This window comes from Bidens hawaiensis, unplaced genomic scaffold (genome assembly GCF_021521415.1).
Source record: "Bidens hawaiensis isolate Kalapana, Puna unplaced genomic scaffold, B.hawaiensis_p1.1 tig00038015_1, whole genome shotgun sequence".
Taxonomy (NCBI): domain Eukaryota; kingdom Viridiplantae; phylum Streptophyta; class Magnoliopsida; order Asterales; family Asteraceae; genus Bidens; species Bidens hawaiensis.
Window position 1 is genome coordinate 122331 of NW_027505514.1, and position 11411 is coordinate 133741.

The following is an 11411-nucleotide window of genomic DNA, read 5'->3' on the forward strand; positions in this document are numbered from 1 at the left end:
TTCAACTGTAGAATTTCTTCGTTTTTGTATTTTTGGAGAAGCATTTAGTTGTTGTAATTAATCTAATATTCTTTTTGAAAAATCATATGTAACATGCATAAGTATATAAATCTAAAAATTAACATATGCACAAGAATATGCATTTTTTAATTATTTTTTTTGTTTACTCTCATTCAGTCATTCTGAGCTCAATTTTCACTTGTGTGACATTCCAATTTTCTTTTATATTTAATAAGATTTAATGAACTTTTCCAAATAAAATATTGGATGTATTCCATAATTGAAAGGCCCCCTTATATAGTTGTCAAGTTTCATGAATGGGGAGCAGCCTTTTTTTAATTATTTTTTAGTTTGGTAAACTTTAAGTAATATTTTATGCTAATATTCCTTTAGATGAGTCTTTATTTGCAAAACTAGTTATTATTTTAATTAAAACTAATCATTGAAAAAAATAAAAATAAGTATCAGGCTGCGCATGGTTTAAACCCACTCTAGTTCATTGAATTTTAATATATACTTTTTAGCTAGTGGATTTATATTAATTGTTGTTCGTGTAACACCTCGCCATAAGCCCATAATCAAAGCTTTTTATTTTTTCTTTTCCCCTATTTATTCATGGTTTATTTTTATTTAAAAAAACTAGTAACTTGCTAGAAATATTATCGATGTTTATCGTACCATTACAGAAAATTGTAAATTTCTGATGGGGTTTGTTTCATGGTCCTCCTATAAATGGCCTCACCATCAAGAGCATGAGGACGTTTTTTACAAAGCGCTGGAAAATGATCTGAAGCCCAAAACGCCTTCGGGGGGGGGGGGGGGGTGATGTTAGAGCGTTTCGAGGGCTTTTGGAAGGTGAAAGTGCCCCACTACATATGGTCTAGTCTTAAAACACGCACACATAGTAAGGTGACACATTTTGTTTTAACATGCCCATTTATGTGGAGTAACTACTACTCTGACATAAGATGACAAATTTCGTTAAGAGTGAATGTTAAAGAAATGTAGAGTAACTACTGTACTGACATATCATGTGACAATCCTCGATTTCGGGTCAAATTGTATTTATTTTGTATTTGTTTTTATGTTGTAAACCGACCCGATTATATCCCGAACATTTCAAATATATAAAATATTGGATTTTATGTTACTAAAACATTCCCGCTTGTCTAATTTGAAAAACCCCTTTTACGGATTCGAAAACGGACTTAAAACGCTCAAGATACATCAAAAACGAACTTCCGGACGCGAACCGACGTGCTGACCAGCAGCAGATCAGTAGCAGACCAGCAGCCCATTTTTTTATTTTTTATTTTTTTGTTGTTTTGTGACTTGTCTTGACCCCTCTTGCATGCAAACCTTGATATCACACCCCATGCTTGACCATTTCAACTCACTCTATATATACACCCCTATCCCCTTCATTAATCCTTGCTCATTCATCTCTTTCTCTTCCAATTCTCAAGCATTCAAAGGTGTTCTTTCTATTTTTTTTGGCAGTTTGACTTTCCAAAGTCAAACTAACCATAGTCTTACATTATAATCAACTTGTTAACACTTATTTATACTTGAAGATTGTTATACAACATATATATAATAGCACCCTTTGTACCTTCGGTGGGCATTTCTCCGGTCTCGGTCAGTTAAGTGTCCGGCCCATAAGACAAAGCTACATGGAGGACTCGTAGTATTCCTTGATTATATATATTTTCCGCATCTAACTATCAAACTAGTTATACTTGTTTAACTTCTACTCATCTTAGTTTTATTTTACATTTTGAGTTCCATGGTTATGGGTTTGTAGAGACCAGCCTCGGTTATTCCGTAAATAGCTCCAAATCGGAAGCCGAACTCTTGTTTACTAGTTTGTTTAAATAGTTGTATAAACATGTTTTATGTAAGATTTGAGTTTCTAAAATCATTTTAATTAGTTCCATGGTTATGGGTTTGTAGAATCTAACCTCGGTCTTATCCCGAAACAAGATCCGAACCGGAAACCGAACTTTCGTTTAAAGACTTTGTTGTTGACTTTTTGTATGTAAAACTTTGGTATTATTATTTATAAATTATTTTACAAGTTCTATGATGTTTGGACATGTGGTAACCATTCTTGGCCTTATTCCAAGATAAAAACCAAACCAAACCGAACTAAACCAAGTTTACTCGCTTAAGACACACAAGTGTGTTTTTAACCATTAAAGCTTATATATTTCTTTAAAAATACTTTATAAACTGATTTTAATTATTTTCACAAAGTACTCGGAATGTTGAATCCAACTTGATCCTATAACAAAGTTTGGACCGACTAAACCGAACACTCGATTAACGGACGTTGTTAGTTCTAAAACAATAGAACTACATACTTGGTTAAGTCTCTTTAAGATTTATTGAGTTATCTCATACATTTATTATTTTGGGAAAGTTGACTTTGGGTTTGGTCAAGTCACCAAGACCCGAACCGACCACCCGAACACTCGTTAAAACCCGTTTTAGTATCTATATTATAAAGGGACTTGTTTTCTTGCATTTTTACCCACCTTATTACTTAACATAGGTTGAGTAAAATTAAGGGCTAGATACTTTAACCCGGTTTCTAGCAAACTTACATTTTTAAAGGACTATTATTATAATTTCTTAAATATTTACATTTTAAACCTTAAACTTTAAATTGTTTATATTTCTTATCATTTATTTTCATTTAAAGACTTCCAAGACAACTTTTCTAATACAAGACTTCTTCTCCTTTAGGCTTTGTTCGTTAAACTCATCGTTCCGGTTAATCTCCAAATCATCAAATCTTTCAAGTTTATTACTTGAATGTGAGTACTTTCATCCTCCGTTTTCACTCTTTTATATTTTGGGGGTGACATTGCAAACTTATTCAAATCCAAATGATTTATACTTGAGTCTTAAACCACAAACTTTATTGTATGCTTCACTTAAATAAATGCTCGATTTGGTGATTATATGCTTATATGCTTAAGTGCTAATGTGTTTACCGCTTTTGGATGGTTGATTCATAAATCCGAGTATATCTGGCATCCCCTTATAGAAATGTGTCATTAATGTATTCTTATTAACAATTTCATACAAAATCCGAGTATATTTGGCATCCCCTTATAGAAAGGTGTCGTTAATGTATTCTTATTAACGATTTCATTTATCTAAATTGTTGCTATTATTTATTGTTTTGTATACAAGTTGTGGAATTTCATATTATATATCTATTGTTCAAAAACTATGAAATTGCTCACCAACCTTTGTGTTGACAAAATCTATTTATGCAATGTTACAGGTTTGACTTTAGGTTGACTCGAGGACTTGAAGGAAAAAAAAACGTTATCGAGACTATTAGGATATTAGCAAAACGAACAATATATTATTACTATGATTTGAATTCGGTTATTGTATGAACAAGTTATGTGACTCTTTGTGTTTTTATGAATTTAAATGAGTTGATTAAATATTGTCACTTAATAGTGTCGTGTGCGATGGACAATCGGTTGCGCCCCGACGTTTCCGTCATGGTCGGGGTGTGACATATCATTTTCTGTTTTCATTGTCTATTAATCCATTTATAAAACCTATAGTGGGAATTGATTCGAGATTAAAGCGAAAAGAAACATGAGACATGGGCAACCCGTCGCCCCACCTAGATTCGCCACTAATGCGCCTTGAAGATCATGTTCATTTAGGGTGATAATCCATGGACATGATCCACATAACACTAAATAAAATCATGGGCGGAACTTTAAAGGGGTGAGGAGGGGTTCCGGCCCCTCGTGTTTTTAACTTCTAAACTGTAAGGCCCGGTTCCCGGTAACCCTACTTTGGCGTTGGATTTACTCATAAACACAGTTCTAAAATCAGAGTTAATTAAAACTTTTGCGGAATAATTAAAACTTCATACATTTCATTACAAAACATCAAATCATGTATTAACATACAAGTTGTCTTTTAATAAACATTAACATAAAATAGTCATGACACTTCTTCATATATGCCAGTCTCTTTCGCTCATGCCATGTATCCCTCTTCAAGCCAGCTGCCTCAATCTATTTTCCTGCGCGCATACTAAAAGTCAGCTACGCTGAGTGAGTTCTAGTTAATCAATTAACATATATTACATTCAAATCCTTACTCGTACGTGTCCGAAGATACGTATTCATACCTTACCTGTTATTACCTCTTTCGTGCATACTTTATATACATGCATACGTACTTACATACTTCCTTTCATAAACCCTATGGTATACCATAAGCTATTCTATCCTAAACATCACAGATATTATAAGGGTCTGGTCCCTAACATCTCAGATATTGTAAGGGTCTAATCCCTAACATCTCAGATATTATGAGGGTCTGGTCCCTATCATCTCAGATATTATGAGGGTCTGGTCCCTAACATCTCAGATGTTATAAGGGTCTGGTCCCTATCATCTTAGATATTATAAGGGTCTGGTCCCTAACATCTCAGATATTATAAGGGTCTGGTCCCTTCTGTCTCGAATATCCATACATTTATCATACGCGCATACTTTACATATCTTCTAGTTATAAATACATAGATACACATTCATACCATCATTATGTAATAATACATTCAATACACAACCACACACGTATCATACACTTGGCAATCAAGTAAGTGTATTATCTATCACATAGGAGTATGCACACAGCCCCGAAAACATAACAGATAAAGGGGGCTAGAACTCACCTGGAGTCGGTTTCTCTCCGTTAATGGTAATGCCCTTCCTTAGTTGTGCACGGCTAACTGCACAATACATTACGCGTGTCAATTATCTATTACTACTACTTCATACATCTACATTAATGAAACCCTCAACTAATGGGGGTCCGGGGGCAGCTCCCCTGGTAGCAGGGTCTAGGGGCGGCAGCCCATAGCAGGGTCCAAGGGGTAGAGCCCCTGACTGGGGGAAAAATTTTATTTTCATTAATAGGTCCTTTATCAAAAACGCATCAGAAAATGAATCGCATGAAATTTCGCATGGAATTTCGCATGAGAATTTCGCTTCGCATGGGAAGGTTCGCTTCGCATGGGATGTCTCGCTTCGCATGGGAAGTTTCGCTTCGCATGGGATTTCGCTTTGCATAGCCATTTCGCTTCGCATGCTTATTTCGCTTCGCATGGCGTGCGATGCGAAATTCTTGGATTTCGCATGGCATGCGATGCGAAGCCCTTTTTCATGCGAAAAAACCCTTTTTACTTTATTTTTACCATTTTGAGGCCATTTTCCTTCGAGACTCTTCCTTAGGACCCGATTCTACTCTTTTTATGGGTTTTGAGTCGTACCAACTTTGTATACCCGTGTTTTTCTTGGTCCGAACATCGTCTTTTGTCCTATAACATCCCCGTGAGGTTATAACTTACCAAGTTTATGTTTTTCTTACGCTCTACAACCCGATCTATCGTTCTATCAGTTTGCATGTCGAACTTAACCACAAACATAACCTTTTTGCCGAACTCACCCTTTTGTTCTTGGGTTCGGGTTCAGATCTGGACCACTCGAGGATCTTGGTGGTGGTTCTTGTTGTTGTATGATGTTTATACACGAGATTCTTCCTTCTTTTCAGCTCGAATTTGGATTCGGGTTTAGAGAGAAAGTGTGTGTGGTGGGGAAAAAATGGTGAAAGGATGGGGGAATGGCCTTATATAGAGGGCTATGGGCCCCATCACCCATTTCCCATACCAACCCCAATCATTTTCCAAATATAAACACGCACACAATTAAACTAACGACACACAATTAATAGTAAGAACTTCTGCTATACATTACTTTTAGAAATACGGATGTTACATAAACATAGCCCTATATTTCCGATATATATAGCCCATATATCTCCAATAATATTTTTGAACATGGAAATGGTAATATACGATTTTTGATAGCTCCAATCAAATCAACTAAAATAACTGGTTATATTTAGGATTTATGATCATTATTTGACGAAAAATATTTAGATTTTTATGTGTAAGAACTTAATATTAATTTCTAACATTTTCGCCCCTCCTGTTTAAAAATTCAAGTTTCACCACTGAATAAAATACTCCCCGGTAAGCTCCGGATCCTTTTCAAATATAAACATAAGAATCTGAATAAAAAGTTTTGGGGCCTAAAAGTTTACCGCTTTTACCAGAATAAAGAAATAAATAACAGATTACTAGTCTCGTATACATTCGCTTGTACGAAAGAAATAATGATATGACGTTAACGCGGACATAACAAAGATTATGTACTATTGAACATAAATTGCAAGCATTGGTCTAATGAACACATATTTAAAGCAAAAATGTTCAGAAAATTTCTTCCTCCTTCACATTTAGCTTTTGACCCTGTCAAGTATCAAGTGACGGTTAAAAAAACGAGTTTAAGCGTTTGCTTGTGAGTTGTGAAGAGTAAATTACACTTTTCGTTCTTTATGTGTACTGAAAGTTTTACTTTTCGTCCTTGAACTAAAGAAATTACAAGTAACTTCCTTTATGTTTGCGTTTTGTAACAGATTTCGTCCTTTTCAACTAGAGGTGTAACGAGCCGAGCCCGAGCTCGTCCAGGCTTGAGCTTGTCTGGTTTTGACTTACGAGAGCTTGGGCTCGAGCACGAGTTGTCTTTTCTAGCTCGGGCTCGGATCATTTATTAATTATTAATCAAAATATATACGTTTATAATTATTTTTATATATTTTGAGAAAAAACCTTAAACAAGCCTAAGATCGGTTTGAGCTTGTGTAGTACCTCAAACCGAGCCCGAGCTCGAGCTTGGCTGGTTTTGACTTGCTAGCTCGAGCTCAGGCGTGAGCTGTCTTTTCTAGCTCGGGTTCGGCTTAGTTATTATTTATTAATCAATTTATCGTTTATAATAATAATAATAATAATAATAATAATAATAATAATAATAATTATTATTATTATTATTATTATTATTATTATTATTATTATTATTATTTTGAGAAAAACCTTAAGCAAGCCTAAGTTCGCTCAAACGAGCCAAATCTCAGCTCAAGCTCGATCATGCAGTGTAAACTTAATATATAGAAGTCCAAAAGAGGTAAAACTTAAAACTACACAACGCTTGTTAAGGCCCAACCAGCCTAAACAAGCTTCCCATACAATGCTCGAGCTCAGGCACGATAACTAAGCGAGCTTTATTTGAGGCTCTGGCTCAAAAAAGCTAGGCTCATCTCGAGATTTTTATCGATCCGAACCCGAGTAGCTCACAAGCGGCTTGGTTCGTTTGCATTTTCGACTGGCAAGCGTTAAAATTTTCCGCTAAGTCCAGTCATGTGCAAAGACTTAACGAACGAATTTAAAGCCCGTTAGTCTATAGTACAAAATCCGTTACAAAACGCAAACATATCGGATGTTTCTTGTAATTTCGTTAAAAAAGTTTAAGGACGAAAAGTGAAAGTTCGCTTGGGCCCAAGAGTCCACTCACCCGTTAGTCCACTCACCGGGCCGGTTCTGTGTAGTTCGCTTGGCCCCAAGAGAACCGGCTGGTCCCAGCTGGTTAAACCGGTCCTACCGGAAAACCGGACCGGTAGAACCAGTTTACTTGGTTCTGTGTAGTTCGCTCGGCTCCCAAAGAACCGGCCGGTCCCAATTGGTTCAACCGGTCCGTCCGGAAAACCGGACCGGTTGACCAAGCTTACTATGAAAAACAAAAATTTGAAAAATCTTTTTTCCAACCCTACCCGTCATTTTTTTTACCAAAGTTGTTCGGCCGGTCCAACTGGTTGAACTGGTGAACCGGTCGCCTGTTCGAATCCGGTTATGAAAACATTAAGTGTTTAAAGAAGATATAAATGTTTAACCAGAAACTCACTTGGGTTTTTCACTGGCATTTTCTTCAGACTCGGTGTCGGACGTTGACTTTATATCAGTCAACTTCCCGAATGACTCTTTGGCGTCACCGAAGAAATCCACGACTTTATCAAGAACTGTTTTCAGCTCGTCTTTTTGTGGGAGCTTAAAAAAGATCAGAATTCGACATCTCAGATCGATTAAACAAACGGAAACTTAGCTAAATACAAATGTTTGTTAAAAAAAATTCATGACTCATAATAATAATAATAATAATAATAATAAATACCTCAATTACATCATTGCTTGCAAGTGCAGCTCTTATGTTGGTACCTTCCTGCATAATGCACATGAGAATTAACATGACATTATGTTGGTATCTTTATATACGCTTAACGATAACATACAACGATTTTGTAGCCGTATCGAAATTCTGTAGCTGATCGCAGCACACGATGCTGTCGAATTGCTGTCTTTTGAACTTCCTTCTCATCCTATTTGAATTACACACAAGAAAAAAATGTGTTAAAATTATTGATGTTATCATTGCTTATAAAAAATGCAGTTCATCATACCTGACAAACACATGTAAGTTAGTTACAATTTGATATAATAAAACTTATAGGGAAAAATCATGAGAGAAATCTTCTTCGTAAGAGAACTAGAGAACTTCAGTGTATTCATACTACACATATGCACATCTATACTATATATAATATATGAGACGAGCAAATTTAAGAGTTTCACAAAATCTAGTATATAAGGTACATGTAGAAAAGAGGGTAAACTAGTCTTTTAAACAAAGTATTTACAATTTTTCACCCTCAACTTTAGCCATCTTTTATTAAAGTAAAAATATTTACATGTTTACCCCCTCATTTTTAACCATAAATTATTTTTTAATTCAATTTAACCCCCCCCCCCCCAAAAAAAAACACGATGTTTAAACGGACATAATTTTTTCATACACTAACATTTTTGCAAAAAAATTGCACCGTAAAAGAAAATATTTTATTCTCTTTAATTTGAGTATGGTATTGCTATAGTTTTATAAATTAAAAAAAATTAATATGTTGCGTATGGGTATTCACGGTTGGTTTGAACGGTTTTATGTTAAACAGGTGAGCCCAACCGTTAGTAGCATTTTCTTGTCATCAAAACCAAAACTAAACCGTTGAAAATTGAAATCGAACCATTATTGACAGTCTGGTTTCAGTTTAGTCTAATACGCTTCAATGTTTTAAAACCGAACCGTGAACACCCATAACTGTTACGTGTTTACCAGAGTCTGTGCTCAAATGCCCGCTGCATCGTGCGGGTACCCGTCTAGTACTACATATATGTAGTATATGAAGTATATATACAATATATATGCAGTATATCATACTACATATACGTGGTACGGAGTTTTCTAATTCTCTCACGAAGAATGAGTTCTCTCGTGATCCTGTCCCTAACCCTTCAACAAAGTTACACAATCTTAATTATGATATATAGCATAGCAAGTCATTAACCTTGTTTGATATAATTGTGTTGCAAAAATACTTAGGGAGATATAAAACTTACTTTATAAATCACTCCTGCAAGATTTCTGGCTAAAGTGTCTTTGTATATATATTTTCCAAGAAAGTTATCTTTAGCTGAAATCAGTATCTTTGCTGTTGTGCCACCTGCTACAATACTTACAGGGTACCACAGATAAACCTGCATAACAAACTCAAATTTTTTAACATTATAATGTAAAAATGCGGTGTGAAAAGTTGGTTCGGTTTGGTAATGGAGGCTTAAGCATAACCAACCATAACCGAGCTTGGGTTATGGAGATTACTTAACCATAACCGAATGATCGGTTCAGTTGGTTATGGTCACTTTGGTTAATTTTGGTTAACTGTCCAATGTATTTAAAAAAAAAAAAACTTTGTTCTAGTTGAATCTGGTTCCGTTATAGTGTTCCAAGCAGAATTATGAAGTTTCGGGGCTGAAATATGCCGTATCTACTTTGGTTATAGTATTCCAGGCTATATTATTGACCGTTGGAGCATAAATTTAAATGTTCGAAGCTGGAAAGTGAGGTATAAAGAATGCAATGGAGATATAAAACTTCGGTCAAAATCGGTTAACGAAGACACGTTAACAGTAGCCATAAGGCAATGTGTAGTGGGGCGATTTTGGGCAAAAATCGCCCAATGTAGCCCCCCCCCCCCCGAGATTTTTGGGGGGAGGCGACAAATACATGTCGCCCAACCTTTTTATTATCTTTTTTAATATTATGCGTGTGTACTTTTTATATGATGTGATGGGGGCAATATTGGACTACAAACCACTACACCCTAAAATGAACCCCCCGGTCAAAAATCGCCCCCCAATTTTTCTATTGTTATTATTTTTGAATTGAAATATATGTATATTTATATTATAATAAAAGGATCCAATTACAATAGAGAGGCAGGTAAGCGGGCAACAAGCAAGCTGCGCTGCCACCCCTTGTAACCCCTCCACTAAACATAGCGTAGCCATGAATTATTTTCTATGGGTTCGGAAAATTTTAATGGGTTTCGGGCTTTCTATGGGTTCGATGTCAAATTATATGAATATATAACATCATCATCATCATCATCGTACTCAGTATATCCCACCAATAGCAATGCTATGGTAGGGAGAGTAAGATGTAGACAGCCTTACCTCTGTCCCACAGGGATATAGAGACTGTTATATATGAATATATAACACTAAAAAGAAATTTGTAAACCGTTCCCCAAAAGCTGACTACGTCCCTAAGTCCGCCTTCGGTTACATAGTTAATTAATAAACAATAAACGGTCGAGCTCGTGTTTGAAAAAACGACTCACCGGTAAATAACGAATCAATTGGAAACAATTAAAGCAAGTTAACAAGAGAGTATAATAAATAAATAAATAAATAAATACTAACATTAGCCATACGGATAAAAATAACGAATCTAGGATTCCCATCATCTTCAATCTTGGGCAAAGCCGGCATGGGCCGTTGAAACTGGCGGTTTTGCATGCCGCGTTTGCCTTTTGCTTCAACCGCCACTAATAGTCTCTTGGTTGGCTGTTTGCGACGAATTTGCGACGAGAAAAAAGAGTGTCTGATTGAATTGGAGTCATCGGTTGGTTTTAGATTTGCGGAGGAGATGGGTGTTGGAAGGAGTGTGTGTGAGTTCAAAGACATACAAACATCCATTGTTGTTTGTGTTTTGAGTTAAAGCTATCTGAACTGAATACTATGTTGATGGATTCTTATCCACTTATGTTTTTTGATGAATGAATATTGTACACGTGGCAAGATCAAGAGCTCACTTTGTGGTGTTAACCCCGAAATAATATTATTTTAATAATAATAATAATAATTTTGTGACGGTAAATTTGGTCAGTGTCTATTACGTTCATTGCATCAATAAACGGGCGTTGTTGGTAAAACTAGGGCTGTGCAACGATTCACAACTGCGAGAACTGAATCGGAACCGGAACCGAAAATGACTGAAATATAGAACCGGAATTGGAACCTATTATAGTAAACCGGTTCGGTTCAAGAACCGAAGTTTTACGACGGTGTGACAATGCAT

At 35.8% G+C, this 11411-nt stretch overlaps 1 protein-coding gene across 1 annotated transcript; it reads right to left on the minus strand.

The window, feature by feature from the left end:
* Window positions 1-7840: 7840 nt before the first annotated feature.
* LOC143613674 (protein HHL1, chloroplastic-like) lies at window positions 7841-11029 on the minus strand. The gene is made up of 5 exons (XM_077087322.1): window positions 10754-11029; window positions 9389-9526; window positions 8230-8316; window positions 8112-8159; window positions 7841-7987 (listed from the first exon to the last, which is right to left on the minus strand). Exons 1-5 carry the CDS (start codon window positions 11027-11029, stop codon window positions 7841-7843), a joined length of 696 nt encoding a protein of 231 aa, XP_076943437.1.
* Between the last annotated feature and the right edge of the window lie 382 nt (window positions 11030-11411).

What these genes read in the sequence shown, in the direction of transcription:
- LOC143613674 (XM_077087322.1), bottom strand. Translation starts at nt 11,029, where the DNA reads ATGGATGTTTGTATGTCTTTGAACTCACACACACTCCTTCCAACACCC. An exon ending in GATACGGCTACAAAATCGTT is followed by an intron (nt 8,160 to 8,229) that starts GTATGTTATCGT and finishes TGCATTATGCAG; the next exon opens with GAAGGTACCAACATAAGAGC. An exon ending in CAAGCAATGATGTAATTGAG is followed by an intron (nt 7,988 to 8,111) that starts GTATTTATTATT and finishes ATCTTTTTTAAG; the next exon opens with CTCCCACAAAAAGACGAGCT.